Raw genomic sequence first — 22679 nt, 5'->3', positions numbered from 1 at the left:
TGGTTGCCACCCACACGACTCTAACCAGGGCCAGGAACAAACTGTAATCAAGGTACATTCCCTTAGTGGGAACCGAACCTGAGCCTTTTTGGTCCACAGGCCGACGCTCTAACCACTGAACCAAACCAGCCAGAGCTAGTTTTGTTCTCTATAGCAATTCCTATAAATTTATACGTCTGATAAAAAAAAATTAATAATTATAACTCATGAATATATTCTTGCACATATAAAAATTTAGCTATGTGGTAATTATTTTGAATATTTGACTATATAATCTATTCAGCCATGGTAAAAGCAATTAACCAATTTTGAAAAAACAAAAACAAAAGAAAAAACTTAGCATCCGAGAAAAATTCCAAACTGTATTTTAGTAAAGACTAGTAGAGCATTCTTAATACTGATTCAGATACAAAGAGAAATAAAACACATTCTTTAAAATAATTTCTTAAGGGTAGAAAACCAATTTAAGAATATAATAGAACTGACCTTTAAAAGTTCCTCTGATGTAGGGCGATCTTGAGGGATTTTCTGGAGGCAAGAATCTACAAAGTTGCGAAAATAATCAGACCTATTGTAAAGGAAAGTATCAAGTGAACATATTGCTATTTCCTTTAAAAACAGATCCACAAATCAAGGTATGTGCCTATTGGTGGGAAGGGGGATGGAAAAAAATTATGAAAAAAAAATAAAGTACACATAATACACTATATATTTCACAGGAATCTATGAAAGCTATCTAAAGCAAAGTGTGCACCTTTACCATTTTCAAAGATAAACTTGCACATATTATTTAAAAATTCTGCTCCCACATATTTAAATAACACAACTCATTCTGAGAAGTCAATCTTTTTCTTCTTTGCATTCAAATCTAAAATGACATTCTTCTCAATTTGTTTTCTCTCTTCTCTAAGCCATTTCTTTCTTGTTTGCTCCTTGGATTATTTCCTATATAGCATGTTTGAGAACATCACTTTATGGGCTTTGGAAGGAGCATTTTTTATATTTGAGTATCTGATGTCTCTGAACAAATGGATAATACTTCCATTAAACCCAGAAAACCAATAAAGATATTTTTAAAAATATTGACAGTCTGCAACATATTACTATATTGATATCAATAAGAGTTCAGTGAGCAAGGCAGTAAATAATAATTACTCTATCAATGTTTGCTTTAAATATCAAATAACATTTTATGTTCTTGTGCAAGAAAATAATTATTTTTTGAATCCCCAAAGTATCACAATATAAAGACAGTATGTGTTCAATATATTTATTATTTATATATACCATAATAAACTCTGTGCCAAAAGATTCCTTCTACATATCTCTACATAAGTAGCACAGACCTCTGAATGTGTCTTAATTATGTAATCTTTTTAAAAAATTATAGATATAAGTATCGCTAATTTATGCATCTACTTGTGAATTTTAAAGTATGTATTAAATATACTAGAATTTCCCCTACTGTTTTTCAAATGCTAGATACACCTGAGGAATTAATTTCCCACTGGAATTTTCTATCACGAATAAAAATTCTAGTTTTCTAAAACTGTCAATCTGTTCTATATAAACTTCTTTACATAAATGAACTTATTCTCATCAAATCAAAGAAGCACTAGGAAAAGGAACATCAGAGCATTCTGAATAATAAATAACAACTAGAATGATCCCAAAGTTATAAATTATTTGATAATTCTAATAACTCAATCATTTTACCTTTGTTTTAGAACATATAATTATAAACCATTCTCCAACAAAATATCACCATAGGTAAGGCAATCTACATATTTTAGTTATAAATTATTAATGTTTAAATTGTGCTATTTATTATATATCAGGGTCACATGTGTGTGTTTGTGTGTGTGTGTGTTTGTGTGTGTGTGTGTCTATATATTCCTAAAGTTCAAAGAAAATATAAAATATAAATTTTTGTAAAAAGCAATACCCTGCTTTCATGTGGCATCACTGAGATACATATGCTGTGAAAAGCACACATAATAAAGGATAAGCATAAGGGTAAAATAAACCAATTTTATTTATCTTTGCCAATAGTTTATTTAACACAGGTTCACTGAGGGAATTTCACAAGCCAATAGCATACAAAATAATGTGTCTTAATAAGCCAATAAAAATAATGTATTCCAATTGTTACAGGAATAAACCTATTTTAATATCTCTTCAGGTAGTAATATGGTTGACCTGATTGAAATGAAATCATTTTGATAACAGTATGAAAAAGCACTTAATTTATACAATGGTACATAATGTATCTCTTAGCAGTACTCACCATTCATTAGACTGTAATGTAGGGGATTCATTTTGGGCTATGTGATATAAGGCACTCATTGCATTCATATTAAATAAAGGAGGCTTCCTTTCCGCTGTGAGAGAAAGAAAACTTGCCTGTTAAAATACATTCTTGTTATAAAGGGGCATACAAATATTGTTAAAGTTTTTTTAATAATCTCAAACTTAGCAAAAAAAATTGCAGAGTTCAAAGAACATTTTCAAGTAAATCAATTTAGAGTAAATTGCTGAACTGATGCCCCACCATTTCTAAATAATTTAAAACAAGAACATTCTACTAAAGAACAATACCTCCATTAAATCAGGTCATCAATACTGATACGACTCTCATCTAATCCTGAAACCCCATTCAAGTTTCAAGCAAATGTCAAATAAATGTCCTCTGTAGCAAACGTGAGCTACAAGGAAATTGTCCATTTTATCTATGTTGTGAAATTAACATAAAATTGTTCATACTGTATCCTTATAGTTCTTTTAATACCTATAAAATCTATAGTGATGTTACCTTTCACACCTGACTTTGTAATTTGTATCTTCTTTCTTTTTTTCCTGATCAATTGGCTAGAGGATTATCAATTACCTCAAAGAACTAGTTTCATATTTCACTGATCTGCTCTATTGATTTTGTTTTCTACTTAACTGATTTTCGCTTTGATCTTTTTTATTCTCATTCTTCAGCTTATTTTGGGTTGAATTTGCTCTTCTTTTTTCTAGTGTCTTAAAGTAAAAGTTAAAGTCATGACCTTCATAATTCTGAAGATATTAAGACTTTTGAATGTTCCTCAAGATGAATTTCTCTTATGATTAAGTTATACATCTTTGGCAGGAACACCACAGAAATAGATGCTATTTCTTTATCATTGTATTCTATGAGGCAGTGCATGACTCCAAATGGTCCTATTCTGACAGTGTTCACTTTGATCATTTAAGGCCATATCTGACAGGCTTCCTCATGGTAAAGTTTCTCTATTTTTTCTTTGTGAGAAGGTACTTTAAATCTATATAAACAGTTTTTCAAAAAACTCTCGTTTTAGTCTTTTATTTATTTATTGTATGGACTTAGAAATTTTTATTTAATAAGCTATAATCTGCTACTACTGTTTATTTTTATGTTCAAAATGCCTCATATTTGGTCAGTGAGAATGTTTTTATTCTGGCTTCTGTCTTTTTGACATTGTCTTATCACTCCTTGATCACCCCCTTGCTTTCTGGCACAGTAAGATATTCCAGGTTCATCTGGTGCTTTCCCTTCTTCTGACAACAGATCAATCGTTTCTTCTTCTTCTTCTTCTTCTTTATATTTATTTATTTGTTTTTTTTAATTTATTTAATTTATTTTTTATTTATTTTTTATTTTTTATCCTCACCCGAGGACATTTTTCCATTTTTTGTACAGATAGAGTGGGAGGGAGAGAGAGGAAGAGAGAGAGAGGGAAACATCGATGTGAAAGGGACACATCGAGTGGCTGCCGCCCGCATGACCAACCAGGGTCGGGGACAAACTGCAACCGAGGTACATGCCCTTAGCGGGAACCGAACCTGGGTCTCTCCGGACCGCAGGCGGACGCTCTAACCGCTGAGCCAAACCGGCCAGGGCTATTTATTTATTTCTGTTACAGATGTTTCTCCTTTTCCCCCCACTGTTTCCCTTCTCCCTCTCCCTCCCCACCCTGTCCCCAGCTTTGTTGTCCATGTCCATTGTTCATGCACAAATGCATATAAGTTCTGTGGTTTATCTCTCCCCCACCACCCCCTTTTCTGGGGATTGTCAGTCTGTACCCCACTTCCACGTCTCTAGGACTACCCCATTCCTCAGACTGTTATGTTCATTATTCAATCATTTCTTCAGAGCTGTGGCAATAGGTGTGCTCACTGCTACTGAGGTATCACTACTCTTAGATCCTCTCAGTGGATAAAGTTAGAAAATACATACATGCACATTAAACACCTATGTTTATTGAAAACAATTGTGTTCACTACAGCATCTCCAATCCAATCCCGTAATATTTATTCTAGCTTTCTCTCTTTCCATTATTTGTAATAACTTTCTCTGTCAATGAAAACCCTTGCTCTGATCATCCTTAATATATTTTCTTATTTGATAAATTCCCACTGTAGGTAACCAGTCTCTTGTCATTGCCACTACCCTCTCTCCTGAGTAGATGTCCCCCTTTTCCCTGAAGTTTTGAAACATCATTCAAAGTCACTCTATAGTGTCACTGTACTCTTCATTCACTCAGTTTCATTTTTTAAAAAATGTTTTCTTTTTACTGATTCTACAGAGAGAGGGAGGGAGAGAGAAACATCTATGTGAAAGAGAAACATTGATCAGCTGCCTCCTGCATACACCCTGACTGAGGGTCAAACCCGCAACCAAGGCAAGTGCTGACTGGAAATCGAACTGGTGACCCTTTGGCACACATGATGATACTCAAAGAACTGAGCCACACCGGCCAGGGCAACCCACTCAGTTTGATACCCCACCCAAACCGCAGTGAGGCCCTCTTCATGAGTCCTTACAAGGGAAGCACTCTTCTTTTTGACGAGGCACTGCGTGTGTGTAGGCACCCCCCAAAATGGATGTCCTCTTTAGACTCTAATACCATGCAATAGATCACTCTCCCTATTGTAACCTCCTTACTCTACTTGCACTAATACCCCAAGCTAAGCCTGCCTCAGTCACACCACCAGGGTTCTGAATCTTCAAACCTGACTGCCCACCTGCATGGATAGATTCTGTTTCCCCATAGGAGGATATTGGTCTGTGAGAACTCCCTCCTCTAATCACATGACTCTGATGCTCCATCCTGGGATATCACGGCTCACCAGCCAAATAGTTTGGAAACAGGACAGAGTTACTGAAAAAATTATGAATGAATGGAAAAACTTGATTCTATGATAATTTATTAGAGTATTTAAAATTTTAAACGATGTTCCTTTTTTTGTTGTTGTTAATCCTCACTCGAAGATATTTTTTTCCATTTATCTTCAGATAGAGTAGGAGGGAGAGATGGAGGGGGGAGGGAGGGAGGGGGGGGAGAGAGAGAGAGAGAGAGAGACATCAACTGATTGCCACCCGAAAGACCTGGACCAGGGCCGGGGGCCGAACCGCAACCAAGGTATGTAGCCTTGACTGGAATCAAACCCACAACTCTTTGGTCTGTGGGCTGATGCTCTAACTGCTGAGCCAAACTGGCCAGGGCAAACAGTGTTCCACTTTTAAATGGTATACCATCAAATTATCAATCCATACTATGCTTTCTGATTTTATAATTTACTATAAAATTGAGTATCTCTCAATTTTGTCAACAAACACCGAACTTAGCTAAAAAATATAGTTTTGAGTACAGGTCTTTGACCTCCTTAGTTAAATTAATTCCTAGGCATTTAACTCTATTTCATATGATTTATATGGGATTTTCTTAATTTCTCTTTCTGATAGTTTGTTGTTAGTATATAGAAATGCAATAGATTTCTGTACATTGACTTTGTATCCTGCAACTTTATTGAGTTTGTTTTAGTTCTAACTGTTGTTGGAGTTTTTAAATCTTTCTATGTATAATGTCGGTCAACTGCAAATAATGAGTTCTACTTCTTCCTTTCTGATTTGGATGGGTTTTTTTTCCAATTTTTTTTCTTTTAATTTATGTTAGAAAGAGAGAGGGAGATGGAGAGAGAGAGACAGAAACATTGATGAGTGAGAACATCACTTGGCTGCCCCCTGCATGCCCCCCACTGGAACCTAGGCCCACAACCTGGGCATGTGCCCTGACCAGGAATCAAATTGGTGACCTCTTGGTGCATGGGTTGATGCTCAACCACTGAGCCACACTGACCAGATGCCTTTTATTTCTTTATCTTGCCTTAATTGCTCTGGTTAGGACTCCAATACTATATTGAATAAAAGCAGCAAGAGTGAGCATCCTCCATATAGAATCCAAGATGGCAGCAGATTAGGTGGAAACTACACTTACCTCCCAGGACCAAACTGGAATTACAACTAAAGTATATAATATTCATCCTTACTAACCAACTGAAGAGTAACTGAAGAGAAGCCTTATAATGAAGCACTTACTAAGGAGGCCACAGCAAGACTAGCGGAAAGTGCAGAGGCGCGAGCAGGTGGGTTGGGCTCCCATAGGTGGCAGCTGAAGTTCAGAGAGGTATCTCAGCTATGGGGAGTTCCTCTTGAGAAGTCTGGGGTCTAAACCCCAAGCTGGACTCCCCAGTCCACAGAACCAGAACCAGGAAAGATGCCCATATAACCTTTGGCTGTGAAAAGCAGTGGGGTTTCTGTCTTCCAGAGATAGCTAGAAACACAGGCAGACACACCCCTTTTTTTATCCTCACCCGAGGACATTGTTCGATATTTTGTTCAGATAGAGTGGGAGGGAGGGAGAGAGAGAGAAACATCGATGTGAAAGGGACACATCGAGTTGTTGCCACCCGCATGACCCAACCAGGGCCAGGGACAAACTGCACCTGAGGTATGTGCCCTTAGCGGGAACCGAACCCGGGTCTCTCTGGACCGCAGGCCAACGCTCTAACCACTGAGCCAAACCAGCCAGGGCAACATCCTTATTTCTTTTTTTTTTTTTAATTTTTATTATTAATATTTTTCTTTTCCTTTTTAAAAAAAAAATCTTTATTGTTGAATGTAAAATGTATTACAGATGTTCCACATTTTTCCCCCATTGACCCCCTCCTCCCCACTCCCGCCTTTTTCCACACTATTGTCTGTGTCCATTGGTTATACATATAAGTTCTTTGGTTTGTTTCTTCCCACACCCCCAAACCCTTTACCTTTGAGGTTTGTCAGTCTAGCAATGAATTTGTACTTCTTAATCTCTTCACCTTTTTCACCCATTCCCCCACCCCCCTCCCTACTGGCAACCAACAAAATGTTCTCTGTATCTATGAGAATGTTTCTGTTCTACCTGTTCATTTTGTTTGTAGATTCCATTGTCGAAAGATATGTATTCATTGCCATTTTGTTTGTTCATATATTTTATCTTTTTCTTCAAAAAGACCCTTCATCATTTCATATAATAACGGTTTGGTGGTGATGAACTCCTTTAACTTTTTCTTGTCTGGGAAAGTCTTTATATGGCCATCGATTCTAAATGACAGCTTTGCAGGATAGAGAAATCTTGGTTGTAGGTTCTTGCTTTTCATCACTCTGAATATTTCTTGCCACTCCCTTCTGGCCTGCAAAGTTTCTTTTGAGAAATCATCTGACAGCCTTATGGGAACTCCCTTGTAGGTAACTAGCTGCCTTTATCTCGCTGTTTTTAAGATTCTCTCTTTGTCTTGAACCTTTTGCATTTTGATGATGATGTGTCTTGGTGTGGGCCTCTTGGGGTTCATCTTGTTTGGGACGCTCTGTGCTTCCTGGACTTGTATGTCTGTTTCCTTCACCAAGTTAGGAAAGTTTTCTGCCATTATTGTTTCAAACAGGTTTTCGATTTCTTGTTCTCGCTCTTCTCCTTCTGGCACCCCCAAGATGCGAATGTTGGCATGCTTGAAGTTGTCCCAGAGGCTCCTTACACTATCCTCATTTTGTTGGATCCTTTTTTATTTTTGCTGTTCTGATTGAGCGTTTTTTGCTTCCTTATATTCCAAATCGATGGTTTGCTCCTTGGATTTACGTACTCTACTAATGAAGCTGTGTAAATTATTCTTTCAGTTAATGCCTCCTTCAATTCTGACTGTGCATCCATGATTTCTGACTGGTCCTTTATTATGCTCTTGAGGCCCTCAATAAGTTCACTGAGGTTCTCACTAAGTTCACTGAGCATCCTTATAAGCAATATTTTGAACTCAGCATCTGTTAGGTTGCTTATCTCCATTTCGCTTAGTTCTTTTCTTGGGGTTTGTTCTGTTCTTTCATTTGGGACCTGTTTCTTTGTCTCCTCATTTGGCTTTCTCCCTGTGTTTGTTTCAGTGTATTACTTAACAAGAGGTATGGGGCTAGCTGAGACCAGATGCTGCTCGTTTAAAAGCATTTAGGAAAAACCTGAAGCAGGATCCAAGACAGGCCAATCCTATGGTGAAGCAAGTGGCAAGAGCTTGGGTGGGGCAGGGCCACAAGGAGTCACCAGGGCGGGGTTACCAGTGTGAGCCAGGTTGCTGGAGTCCCAGATATGGCTTCTGTCTGCCGCCCCAGGGAAGGGCTCACCAAAGGAACAAAGGCCTCTGGCAGCACGTTTGTCCCAGAGAAAGCCCCCTCTCCAGACCTCGCTCCAGTGCCAAACAGCTCAGTTCTTCCCTATATGTCTCTGGCGCCCCTCGAGCTGCCTTCCCTCCAAGCATAGAGGGAGAGAGTCCGAGTAAGTCCATGGGCGGGCCCTTTAGGGAGCTGCCTGGGGCTCCAGCCGCCTCAGTCTCCCTGAGCCTCAGTTCCCTCTGGTTTTTCCAATCAGAAGTTATGGGGACTTCTCTTCCTGGCACTGGAACCCTGAGTGGGGCACCTGGTGTGGGACAGGGACCCCCTCAGTCCTCAGGAAGGACCTTCCCAGCCGAGGTATCCTCCTGATTTTTATCCACCACACGTGGGTGTGGGACCAGCCCGTCGCCCTGCCGCCCCTCGCGCCTCCGCCCCTCCTACCAGTCTGGATGTGGCTCTGCTTTAATTCCGTAGTTGTAGGACTTCCATTCAGCTTGATTTCAGGCGGTTTTGAATGATGGTTATTCTGTAGTTTAGTTGTAACTTTGATGTGATTGTGGGAGGACGCGATACCGCGTTTACCTACGCCGCCATCTTGACCGGAAGTCTCAACATCCTTATTTCTTAACGTAGGTATTTATCACTATGAAATTCCCTCTTAGAACTGCTTTTGCTACATCCCATACATTTTGGATGTCATATTTCCATTTTCATGTCTTGAGATTAGTTTTTATTTCTATTCATTCTCCCGACCCATTAGCTGGTTGTTCAATAGCATGTATTTTTGTTCTCCTCTCCCCTCCTAGGAGGGGCCACGTCCCCCTCTCCAGCCCCTCCCCTGCTCCTAGGCAACTCTCCTTGGAGGGATTGTTCCCTCCTTCGCATCTGAGAGACCCTTTGCGACTCCCCATTTTGTTAAGACTTTGCACATCCTGGGGCTTGAGGCCCCTTGGTGATGCCTCCTGTTCCCACTGGTTCCCAGTGCAGTGGTAGTGGCAATGGCAGACAATCCTGGGACAAGGCCCAAGTGCCCTGAGACATCGCTCTCAAATCCTGCTGAGCTCTGCCCAGCGAACCTGGCTGCCCAGCCCCAAGGTCTTGACCCTGGGCCTCTCAGAAGGTAGGGCCCCTCCTGTCTGGGTAGCCCTGACCCTATTCATAAGATCTTGGCTTGCACAGGGCCCTGACAGGCCCACACAGGTCATGGCCTCATAGCTTCAGAGAAGAGGGGCTTCATGACCTGTCTTCCTTCAGCTCCAAGACACCGCTCCCTGCCCCAGACACCAGCCCCACTTTCTGGTCCCCCAGCCCCACACTGGGATGGCAGCTGTCCCAAACAACACAACACCCTGCCAAGCACCCACTACCTTCAAGACAGACACACAGACAAACACATACACGGCTGTCCCAAACAACACAACAGCCCACCAGCCCTGAGAGACTGGATGGTCCAGGTGTTGAGGTAGGGGAAGGTGGAGCACCCTAGAGCTAGGGGGAAGAGGCTGAGGCAGTTTGAGCCTACATCCTAGGTCTCTGTCCACTCAGAGACCTAACTGTCCTTCTCTACGGCTGAGTCCTGTCAGCAACTGCGCCCATGGGCAAGGTAACAAGAGAAGCCATGGTAAGAGAGAAGAAACCATGATTCCCTTGCTAGCAGAGGCCATGCCTAACTACCCTCTACTCCCAGGCCTCAGGGTCAGCCCCAGACCCCATGACTCAGGAACCTGGACAGACCCCCCCCATCCCCCACCCCTTGGGCTTATCAAGACTCCTGACTCTGGGATCCCTTCCTGGAATTCTACTCTCTGCAACTGTACCCCGCTGGTATGTTCACCCCACTCCTCCTGGTTCCATCCTCTCAGTAGCATGTTGTTTAAAATCCATATACTTGTGAATTATTCAGTTTTCTTGTAATTGATTTCAAGTTTTATACCATTATGGTCAGAAAAGATGCTTGATATGATTTCAATCTTCTTAATTTATTAAGACTTCTTTTGCAGCCCAACATATGACCTATCCTAGAGAATGTTCCATGTGCACTTAAGAATGTATATAGTGAAACCTCAGTTCTCGAATGTCTCCCATTTCAAACCATTTGCTTCTCAACCTAACAACCCTTTCATACTGATACCTGTATGATCAGTCACGCTTCTCTCAGGTGACAAATAAAGGAGATAATGCACGAATTTGCGTTTACCTCTATTAACATCTCAAGAAATTGTGCTGTGAATATTTTCATACTTTTTTGCTTTTGTTGCTGCTTATTATCATTAAATTTTTATTTTTTACTGCACATTTCATTCCCTATTTATTAAATTTTCACTTACAGTTTATGTCATTTTTGTTTTTAAAATGTTTATTTATAGATTACACAGTACATTAGACATGCACTGTATATAAGAAAAGTTAAGCCCTGGCCGGTTTGGCTCGGCGGTTAGAGTGTTGACCCACAGACCAATGAATCTCGGGTTTGATTCCAGCCAAGGGCACGTACCTCAGTTGCAGTTTGTCCCCAGCCCTGGTGGGGTTGTGTGGGAGGCAACCAGTCGATGTGGCTCTATCACTTCGATGTTTCTCTCTCTGTCTTTCTCTCCCTCCCTCTTTCCCCCCCTCCCTCCCTTCTACTCTATCTGATAATAAGTAGAAAAAAGTCCTCGAGTAAGGAATTAAAAAAAACAAAGTTAAAACAAGGAATCGCTTGGGGTGGTTCTGGAACAGATTAATTCAATTTATATTATTTCTGATGGGAAAAAAATGATTTGGTTTTTGCCCAGAACATATTAAGTTCGAGAACTGAGTTGCCTTTGGTTGGAATATTCTGCATATCTCTTAAAGTAAATCAGGTCTAACATGGTATTTAAGGCCAATGATGATTTTCATACTGATTTTTCTGTCACTGGTTCTCAACCTTCCTAATGCCACGACCCTTTAATACAGTTCCTCATGTGTTGGTGACCCCCAACCATAAAATTATTTTTGTTGCTATGTCATAACTGTAATTTTGCTACTGTTATGTCTTAGGCGACCCCTGTGAAAGGGTCGTTCAATCCCCAAAGGGGCTGCAACCCACAGGTTGAGAACCACTGGTCTAGATAATCCATTGATTGATGAAAGCAGGGTATTAAAGTCTGCTATTATTATTATTATATTGCTGTCTATTTCTCCCTTTAGGTCTGTTAATATTGCTTTATATATCTAGGTGCTCCTATGTTGGGTGCATAAATATTTATAAATGTTGTACTTCTAGTTGGAATGACCTCTTTATCATTATGTAATGCCCTTCTTTGTCTCTTATTAGTCTTTGTTTTAAAGTCTATTTGCCTGATATAAACATAGTTACTCCAACCTTGCTTTGGTTATATTTGCATGGAATCTCTTTTTCCATCCTTTCACTTTCAGTCTGTGTGTATTTGTACATCTAAAATGAGTCTCTTATAGACCTCACATAGATTAGTCTTTTATTTATTTAATCCATTTAGCCACTGTATGTCTTTTAGTTGGAGAATTTAATCAATTCACAACTAAAGTAATTATTGATAAATATCTACTTATTGCTATTTTGTTCATTGTTGTTTTTTTAAATTTTTTATTTCTTTATTGATTTTAGAGAAAGAGGAAAGGAGGAAGGGAGGGAGAGGGAGGGAGGGAGGGAGAGAAAGAAACATCAATGAGAGAGAACATTGGCCACTTCCTGCATGCCCCTAGTGGGGACTGGGTCCACAACCTGGGCATGTGCCCAGACCAGGAATCGAATTGGCAACCTTTTGGTGTATGGGTCGATGCTCAACCACTGAGCCACACTGGGTGGGCTTGTTCATGGTTTTGTTTGTTTGTTTGTTTTTTTATCCTCACCTGAGGACATTTTTCCATTTTTTGTTCAGATAGAGGGGAAGGAAGACAGAGAGAGAAACATTGACATGAAAGGGACACATCGAGTGGCTGCCACCTGCATGACCAACCAGGGCCGGGGACAAACTGCAACTGAGGTGCGCGCCCTTAGTGGGAACTGAATGTGGATCTCTGGACCGCAGGCTGATGTTCTCTAACCACTGAGCTAAACAGCCAGGGCAATTCATGGTTTTTTAATTTCTTTGTTATTTATTTCTTTTTAGCTCTCTTCCTTTGTGATTTGATGATTTTCTGTAGTGGTATGCTTAGATTCCTTTCTCTTTATCATTTGTGTATCGGCTATAGGTTTTTGTTTATATAAACAACTTATATTTTAATAGTCTACTTTAAATTCATAACAACTAAAGTCAAACATATTTTATTTATTTATTTTATTTTTAATTTATTTATTTTTGTTACAGATGTTTCTCCTTTTAGTCTAACATATTTTAAAGCTTACATATTACTTCCCACAACCCGCCTTGTTTTGTTTATGTTGTTACAATTTACATCTTTATATTATGTATCCAATAACAAATTACTATTATAGTTATTTTTAATATTTTTTTATCTCTTTAATGTATTTCCGAAATATTATACCCTCAACATACTATATTTTTGTAATCAGAAAAAGACGGTAAATTTTATTTTTATAATGACAATTGTACAGTCAATGCATATAGCCTGAAAAACAACACTAGGGATCTTTTTCATCAAATTGTAAACAAACATACAAACTCTCCTATAAAAAATCCTGCAATTTAAGATTTCTTGGTCGTAAGACATAACCAAGTTATTTCCACTGTTATGATAACAAAGTATAAGTGAGTCACATTTATTTAGATCTATATTTATCAACACCAAGGATAGTACAATTTATTTAAGTTTGTTCTCTCACAAATATTACAAAAAAATTTGCTTTACCGCCCTGGCCGGTTTGGCTCAGCGGTTAGAGCGTTGGCCTGCGGTCTGGAGAGACCCGGGTTCGGTTCCCGCTAAGGTCATGTACCTCGGTTGCAGTTTGTCCCCGGCCTTGGTTGGGTTGTGTGGGTGGCAACCACTCGATGTGTCCCTTTCACGTCGATGTCTCTCTCTCTCTCTCTCTCTTTCTCTCCCTCCCACTCTATCTAAATAAAATATCGAAAAATGTCCTCGGGTGAGGATAAATAAAATTTAAAAAAAAAATTTGCTTTACCTCATTATCTCTAATTTAAAGTAGAAAAGTAGCCCTGGCCAGTTTGGCTCAGCAGTTAGAGCGTCGGCCTGCGGTCCAGAGAGACCTGGGTTCGGTTCCCGCTAAGGGCACGTACCTCGGTTGCAGTTTGTCCCCGGCCCTGGTCGGTTGTGTGGGTGGCAGCCACTCGATGTGTTCCTTTCACATCGATGTTTCTCTCTCTCTCTCTGTTCCTCTCTCTCCCTCCCACTGTACCTGAACAAAAGAAGAAAAAATGTCCTCGAGTGAGGATAAAAAAATAAATAAATAAAGTAGAAAAGTATATAATAGATATATTTCCCAAGACTGCAATCTAATTTGTAATGAAAATCATGCCTCTAGACTTGTATTGTCTTAACAGGGTAGCTACTAGCCACATGTGATTATTTAAATGCAAACTTATTTAGCCCAGCCAGTGTGGCTTAGTGGACTGAGCATCATCCCATGGACTGTGAGGTCCAGTTTGATTCCAGGTTGTGGGCTTGATCCCCAGTTGGGGGCATGCAGGAGGCAGCTTATCAATGTTTCTCTCTCACATCGATGTTTCTCTCTCTCTAAAAAAGCAATAAAAACATATTAAAAAATAAATAAATGCAAACTTATTTAAATGAAATAAAATTTAACATTTAGTTCAACATTTCAAGTGCTCAAAAGTCATGCAGACACAGAACATTTCTATCATTGTAGAAAAGTTTTACTAGCCTGTGCTACCCTAGACCTTTCCCATGGAACCACAATCACTCTTAAAACACAGTTTCTGACTTAGCACTTCATAATTCAAAATATTTGTAAGTGCCTTGGCTAAATGGCTAAGTTGGTTGGAGCGTCATCCCATATACCAAAAGGCTGCAGGTTCAATTCCCCATCAGAGTGTATACAGGAGGCAACCGATTGATATTTTTCTCTCATACTGATATCTATCTGTCTCTCTCTCTCCCCCCTGCTTCCTCTCTAAAAAAAATCAATAAAACATATCCTTGAGTGTGGATTTAAAAAAAAATGTGTAATAAAAATATTTAAAAGTGATTATGACTACCTGGCTGGTGTGGCTCAATGGCTGAGTGTCAACCCATGCACCAAGAGGTTGCCAGTTTGTCAGGGCATATGCCCAGGTTGTGGGCCTGATCCCCAGTGGGGACATGTAGAAGGTGGCCAGTCATTCTCTCTATCGATTTTTCTATATCTCTCTCCCTCTCCCCTCCTCTCTCTCTAAAATCAATAAAGAAAAATAAAAGTGATTATGACAGACTATTTAAAAAGTTAAAGATGACAAATGTATGCCTAAAACTCTAGTAGTCTCATTCATTTAAAATTATATACAGGCAGTCACATCTTCTGAAGTTGCTTTGTAAAAACTCTTCAACAGTGAAGGAATTTTATTTTATGAACTATAATAAAAAGCTAGAAAACCCAGAAAAAAAAATAAGAAGCCACTTCACAGAAACTGTACAGTTCATATTTCTTTCTGAGCAGTACAATCAGCTAATAAATACTTTCTAATTAAGTATTAAAATATACAATGATATCTAACAAGATCATTAATACAATTTCACTATCACCAAGGGGCACAATATGTAAAACTACCCCACGGGCAGAGTACTAATATTAAACAGCATCTCTACATTTACACCCAGTTTCTTAAGAAATTAATTACAACCGACCAGTAAGAAGAATCAAGGGTAAAGGAATAAAGTTTAAGAGACTTAAAGATATTTTCAGTGGACCTTAACTTTTATTCAGTTTCTTCTTAAGGTGAAGAAAACTCTTTGCAAAAGTCCCAGGGAAATATGAGAACTTTTGCTTCACCCTTTGCAAGTAAAAAGGATAGATCATTCCACTGCTGACATATTAAAAAAAAAAAAAAAAAAAGGATACTTTAAATGGAAGAAACATTTTATAAACCTCAACTGAGACCAACAGATCAGAAGAGAATGATATTAAGATAGTCTCAAGACCTCTGTTTACTGATGTTATTAAATTTAAATATGACATAAAGCCTGAAGGCAATGGTTAATGTAGGAATTCTAATAAAAGCAAAATATTTAAATATTATTTTGGAAAGATATTAGACTGCAAGATAGAAACAGTTTGGTTGTACTAGAAATTATAATATTCATCTACTGTGTATGATGAAGCTTTATTTTTATTTTTATCTCAATTTCCCTATCTACTTGTTTTAGAAAACTACTAACAAACCCAGGTTGATGATTTATCAAAATTACACATGGATTTTACTATTAACATGTTCTTTTCAATCCTAGAATGGTTTAAGTAAATATTCCCAATATTTCCCACTTTTAAATGAAGTTTAATGGAATATTCTTGTAAGAAGAAAAAAAGGAAAGGTACTGGGGCTGATGGGGAGGCAGGAAGCTTGAAATCAAGAGCAAGATGTTTATCATCTTTGATTGCAGTGACAGTTCAATTACCCACCTGGTTTACTTACAGTGGGGATGTTAGTAAAGTTATGATAGTCCACTGCCTTAAACATAATTCTGTTTATGGACAACAGAATAAAACGTGTGCACAACATCAAAACACTCCATACAATATGGCATGCAGCCTGACATCTAATTCTCATACCTAATTTAAGGTCCTAAGTATCCTAGGTAGAGGGAAGTAATTCATGAATGCTTTAGAGATCTTCCATAGATGGTAAATCTAGTAATTATAGACATATTCTAGGTGTTTAACAAATACGCATTCATATTAGACATAAATATTTCAAACAATACCAGAGCAGAAAATTATTTTAGACCTAATTTAACAGAGCAAATATACCAACCTAAAATATATAAAAATTAAGAGGTCACCAAAATGAAAACTTTAATAAATTTATTGCTCCCCTTAGTAACTAACACAAAAAACAAAAAACCTATAATTTGGCACAGAAATTGAGGTAAGACATTGATTAAATCTTTCTACACAGTAATAAAATATAATGCTTACCTAATTCAATACATGTTATTCCAAGAGACCATACATCTACTTTGCCATCATACTGTCCTTCATCCATGGCTAAAATTACTTCTGGGGCCATCCTAAAACAGAAAATATAATTTAAGGTAAAATAAATATATATATTGTTCATTAAAATATAATGACTATCTACATAGAGAACACCTGTGTAAACTGCAGACAATATATCTGGACATAAGAATTTTTATAATGGGAAATGAATGCATTATAGGTTGTAAGGTAAATATTTACCATTGCACAGATAGTATGAGACTCATCTGCACTATCAGTCATGATCATATAACAGAATCCTAAAGGAAGGATGTCAGAGAGCAGAGTTGTATTCTGCATCTGTTCAAGTTCGCAGATCTAACAATGTATATCCTTTAGGCCAGTGGTGGTCTCAGGATCCCATTACAAATGTCTAATTTTTGCTAGAAAGATCGAATTCCATCATTGGCAATGAATACCAGCAGTTATTTTTCTTGACGTTACAAGCTCACTCCAGTTATTTCAGAAAATATTTGCCACAATAACCAACACTAAATTACCACAGTTTGTCAGTCTTTCTTTCAAATAAAAATAGTGTTCTGGCCCTGGCCGGTTTGGCTCAGCGGTTAGAGCGTTGGCCTGTGGTCCAGAGAGACCCAGGTTCAGTTCCTGCTAGGGGCACGTACCTCAGTTGCAGTTTGTCCCTGGCCCTGGTTGGGTCATGTGGGTGGCAACCACTCAATGTGTCCCTTTCACATCAATGTTTCTCTCTCTCTCCTTCCCACTCTATCTGAACAAAAAATGGAAAAATGTCCTCAGGTGAGGATAAAAAAAAAATAGTGTTCTGTGATAAAAAGTGTCTAGGGATGCTCACAACTAAAATAATCAGACAATTATCAACCTTACAGGTGTCTTGGTTATAAAATAAAACATTAATTCATATCTTCAAATTGAGTCTAATATTTTTTAACCTTATACTTCATTTGCATTTGGAGTTAAGCACAGATACTTAAAACATTTGCTGACTTCAATGAGATTGTCACCAAGCATGTGTGTGTGTGTGTGTGTGTACACACATGCACAAAGGCATATAAATATGTGCCTAGTTCCTGTGTTCCAAATACACTACAGAGAAATTAACAAATATGTAAATAAAGTAAACTTTCAATTGTCAATAGCAGGCTGTTTCCAATGTGTTAAGATGTTAAAGTAAGTTTGGGAAATTACTAAGTTAAACAAAATTAAACAGTAATTTGTTTTTTCTTACAGCACTTTCCAAGGCCTTTTAAACATCTAATATTCATCATTGATTTCTAAAGAGGAGAAACATTAAGAAATATTTGTTCACAGAATCCTTTTCTTTCTTTTACAGAAGGAAGGGAGACTCTATTTAAAGTAGGACCCACATAAAAAAATTTGGGGGCTCAGCTGGTGTGGCTCAGTGGATTGAGCATCAATCATCCTATGGACTGAAAGGTCCAGGTTCAATTCCCGATCAGGGCACATACCCTGGTTTTGGGCTCGATCCCCAGCATAGGTTGTGCAGGAGGCAAACGATCAATGTTTCTCTCTCATATCCATGTTTTTATCTCTCTCTAAAAAAATCAGTAAAAATATATTTAAAAAAATTTTTTTGGTCTTCTAGAGCAGTGGTCTTCAAACTTTTTTATTCATTTACCTCCAATGAATTTATAAAACCTATGTATCCCCTTGAACATTTGAGTTTATATCTTAATTTTAAAAATTTGATAGTTGCAAAAGACATAATGCACAGCATAAACACGCACATATAGTATACTGTATGTGTGCTTTAAAGATATTTCAAACTTGGAGCTGCAGAATTAGCTCATTCAATTTATCAAAACCACTGCCATGTAACTTCATTAGCAAAGCCAGTCTTCATGGTCATTTCAATCAGTCAAATCATAATAATTTCTGTCAGAAAAAAAATCTGACTTCATTTTTCAGTACAAATAACATATTAATGTGTCCCCATGACAACCATCTTGGTTATGAATTCTACATTAGAAAAAAAGAAGAGAGAGAAGATAATTAGAGAGAAAGAAAAAGCAAGGAGTAAAAGGAATGGGAAGGGAGATGACAGGAAAGGCATTACCAAGAGTTTGTGTCCTCAATATTTCTCATAGATGCTATATATCTAAAATTGTCCCTCTGGTGTTGCTCTGAGGTTTTTATATCCCAGAGCAATGGGTCATTATAATATTCAGGATGTACAAGAAGCCTTTCTTTTAAAGTGGGAAAAAGATTTGAAAGGTCTGTGGGGAAAAGATGTAATGGACCTAAGACAACACTCTTAGCATACACAGAGAAAGAAGACACAAATGGATAAAAATGGAAGATCTAGAAAATTATTCCCTTCAAATTTGCTGACATTAATACTAAATTATTTATGATTAAAATTACATGTTTAAAATTTACTTCAAAATAACTGAGAAGTGGAGAAGAGGAGAGGAGTGAATACATAGGTTGGGAATGGCCATGGGGTAAGGTTGTTGGGATGAGTAATTGGTATGTAAGGTTTTATTACACCCTTGTTGACTTTTTACTTTATTATTACTTTTTAATTTTGGAGAGAGACAGAATCATCCATTTAATTTTCCATCTATTTATGCATTTATTGGTTGACTCATGTATATGCCTAATTGGGGATGGAACCTGAAACCCTGGCACCTGGGATGATGCTCTAACCAACTGAGCTATTCAGCCAGGGCACTCTTGTTGACTTTCATGTGTATCTGAAACACATATAAAAAATCCCCCAAACTACAAATTAGCTACCAGTCTTGAGGTACTCTCAGTCTGAGGATCACTGATACGGAGTAAATATAAATCTAAAAAAACCCACAAGTTTCCACTTAAGCTTTTCTGTCTACTCACTACTTCAATTTTTATTGAAATTTTTCACTCCCACACCCAACATATGATGCAGACAATAATATGAAAGAAAATGTGGACAATGAGAAAAAAAACAGGAGATGCAAAGGTAGCATTCCAAATCTGTATTTGAAACTAACTATAATGCTTAAAAATGTCCATAATAACATTATATTTTCAGGAAAAGACATCTGAAAAAATTACAACCACACATTACCTATTTCAATACCAGACAGGATTATTCTTACCAATATGGCGTTCCCACAAAAGAATTGGCAGGAGATGCCATGGAAGCAGATCCAAAGTCAGCAAGTTTCACCTGGCCTGGTTCTGTCAGAAGAATATTTCCTGCTTTGATATCTCTGGGTTTAAGGAACACAGAAAATTATTTCTTTTTCTTTCATTAGGTTGTGGTGAAAATGATTACAAAAATCAAATAAAAATTTATAAAGTATGGAAGGAGAAAGCAAAATAATTAAGTTCTAGGATAATCTCTCAATTGGGAGAGTAAGAATTAAGATCCAAATTAGAAAACAAGAAATACAAAATTCATATAAATATACAGAAACAATTTTCTAAAAGAGAAGACAAAATAGCAATAAACACAAAAGACAGAAAATAAGCAATCGGAGCATATAGTCTATATTTGAGTTCCTATTTACTGGCACAAATAATGGTTTTAAAACTAGAATTTAATTAGCTGACAGTTTCTTCATAAATATATGATTTCTGAGTACTCCACTTAATTAAAAAATAAAGAACTTTATGTCCAATTTTTCATTATTTAATTAAAAAATTTTAAATTTAAGCATAGTTAATATACAATCTTCTATTGGTTTATTAGTTTCAGGTGTACAATACAGTGATTTGACATTTTTATACCTTACAACGCGATCACCTGACTAATTCTAGTAATCATCTGTCACTGTGCTAACTTATCACACTGTTACTGACTATATTCCTTTCTTCTTTTCACCCATCCTCCCACCCCCTCCCTTCTGGTAGTCATCCCTTTGATCAATTTCTGTTTTGTTTTGTTTAGATTCCACATATAAGTGAAACCATATAGTATTTCTTTCTCTGTCTGAATTATTTCACTTAGCATAATACCCTCTAGACCCATCCATATTGTTGCAAATATGCCCCCAATTACTAAAAAGGGATTATTCATATAATTTCCAAAGTTTAACATAATTCACCTAACTTAATATGAAATAAAAATTGATGTATAAGGCCCTGGCCGGTTTGGCTCAGCAGCTGGCGCATCGGCCTGCAGGCTAAAGAGTCTCGGGTTTGGTTCCAGCCAAGGGTACATACCTCGGTTGCGGTTGGTCCCTACCCTGGTTGAGGTCATGCAGGTGGCAAACAGGATGTATCTCTTTCACACTGATGTTTCTCTCTCTCTCTCTCTCTCTTTCATTCTCTCTCCCCCCTCCCACTCTGTCTGAAGATAAATGTAAAAATATCCTCGGGTGAAGATTAAAAAAAAAATTGACATATAAAGATAACGTACTATCAATGATCTCAAATTTCCTTTCAAGCTTACTCTTCTAAATCAGCAAACATACTATCCATGGAAACTAAGAAAATGATGGATATTTATATAAAAGGACTGTGTGTCCAATGAGTACCGTATTATATATTTAATCTTTTAAAAAAGGAAAAACTTTATTTCCAAGCACTTGTCAATTCTTACTATAGTACTGTAATGGATACAATACTAAATCTATTGTCCTTCCATTTATTTTTTAAAAATGGAGATGTACTTTGAAGTTGAGAAGACCTTCAGTTCTAATTCCATCTCTTTCATATACTTACTGTCATGTGGATTTCTCTTCAACCTTACTATTCTTACCTAAAAAAGTGGTAACCCATTAATTCGCAATGATTCCACTATATGGTTTAATAAGTATTGCCTGACTTACCTATATAATCGAAAAATGTAAATTTCCTTCTCAACCAGGCAAAACCAATACCAATGCTAAAAATGCATTATTCTGAAATAGTTTAATCTCAAAGTTATTATCTATTATCATGGATTATCAAGGACTACTACTCAAAAGTGTAATGAGTCTTAAGTAGCTTTTATATGTCCATGTTATGGAATCAATGGAACAAATCTGGCATTATCAGTTACCAAGACGACAAAAAAATCTGGATTTAGTTCTAATTTAATCTATGTAGCTTTTTAAACTTGAGGAATTAATCACAAATTGAAGCATCAGTTTCTTCATCTGTAAAATGAAAAAAGACTACACAATCCCTAATGTCCTTTCCATTTTGCAAATTAAATAATTAGATAAATTTCTACCCCAAATCTATAAAGTACACATACTTCAGAAAGCCCAGTAGCATGTGTAGACAAAGATAAAAATTATTCTAAACAAAGAGATCAAGTGTAGTAGTATCTCCTTTTTAAGGCATGGACAACCTAAAAAATACAAGTTTATAAGATTCTAAAATGCTTTTATTTGGCTATAACCAACGAAAATCTCAGGGTTAATGAATTCCAGGGTTGATAAATGGAACAAATATATGCTAATATATGATAATTTTCAACGTACTTACCTATGGATCATAGTATGAGAATGCAAGTAGGCTAATCCTTGGAGAGCACCATGTGTAATTGCTGCTATTTCTAGTTCTTGTAATGGCTTTTTGTGAACTTAAAAATAAGAATTTGAAAATAATTGTTATATAGAACATTTTTGTTTAAAATAATAAATATACATCTGATATATATGGGGCAATTTTAAAACACTAACATGTAGCATCAAAGGATTTGTTTCCCAAGATATAAAATAAGGCTATTGAATGTTATAACTAATATCAATTGTGCCTAGCTATTCAAGTAGAGGACATGTAGTATTTCTCAAAGCTAACAACATTTAACAATTATTTGGTGATAATAAAAACAAAAGTAACAAAAGAGAAGTTTCCCCTTTATTCTTACATATTTTCATTCTGAACAGAAGGAACAGATCAAGCTGAATGACAAAGACTGCAGAAAAATGCTCATTAAGACATGAGAGAGCCTTGGCAGGTTTGACTCAGTGGTAAGAGCATCAATCCCACCCCTCCACAAAAGGGTCACGGATTCGATTCCCCAGTCAAAAGCACATACCTGGGCTGCAGGTTCGATCCCTGGCCCTGGATAGGGTCATGTGGGAGGCAATTGATGTGTCTCTCTCATATTGATGTCTCTCTCTCTCCCTCCCTCCCTCCCTCCTTCCCTCCCTTCCACTTTAAAAAAAAAAAAAA

General features: G+C 37.4%; 1 protein-coding gene and 1 non-coding gene across 9 annotated transcripts in view; one reads left to right on the top strand and one right to left on the bottom strand.

The window, feature by feature from the left end:
- The window catches only part of TAOK1 (TAO kinase 1), a 149805-nt gene that overhangs the window by 53525 nt on the left and 73601 nt on the right, over nucleotides 1-22679 (bottom strand). For 7 of the 8 annotated variants that reach the window (XR_004960429.1, XM_036269936.1, XM_036269938.1 and 4 more), the window contains 5 exons: nucleotides 21987-22083; nucleotides 19667-19780; nucleotides 16524-16615; nucleotides 2288-2381; nucleotides 487-568 (listed from right to left, as the gene is read on the bottom strand). Coding sequence is in view for 7 of the 8 variants with exons in the window: in XM_036269936.1 (XP_036125829.1) it covers nucleotides 487-568; nucleotides 2288-2381; nucleotides 16524-16615; nucleotides 19667-19780; nucleotides 21987-22083 (479 nt within the window). In the remaining variant the exon portion in view is untranslated. Of the gene's footprint in view, nucleotides 1-486; nucleotides 569-2287; nucleotides 2382-16523; nucleotides 16616-19666; nucleotides 19781-21986; nucleotides 22084-22679 lie in introns of those variants that run through there. The other variant, XM_036269941.1, reaches the window with a different exon arrangement.
- LOC118635148 lies at nucleotides 15294-15423 on the top strand. The gene has a single exon (XR_004960486.1).

The sequence above is a fragment of the Molossus molossus genome, unplaced genomic scaffold (genome assembly GCF_014108415.1).
Source record: "Molossus molossus isolate mMolMol1 unplaced genomic scaffold, mMolMol1.p scaffold_m16_p_19, whole genome shotgun sequence".
Classification (NCBI taxonomy): Eukaryota; Metazoa; Chordata; class Mammalia; order Chiroptera; family Molossidae; genus Molossus; species Molossus molossus.
The sequence above is the reverse complement of the archived record's forward strand: the minus strand, read 5'-3'. Positions and strand labels throughout refer to the sequence as shown.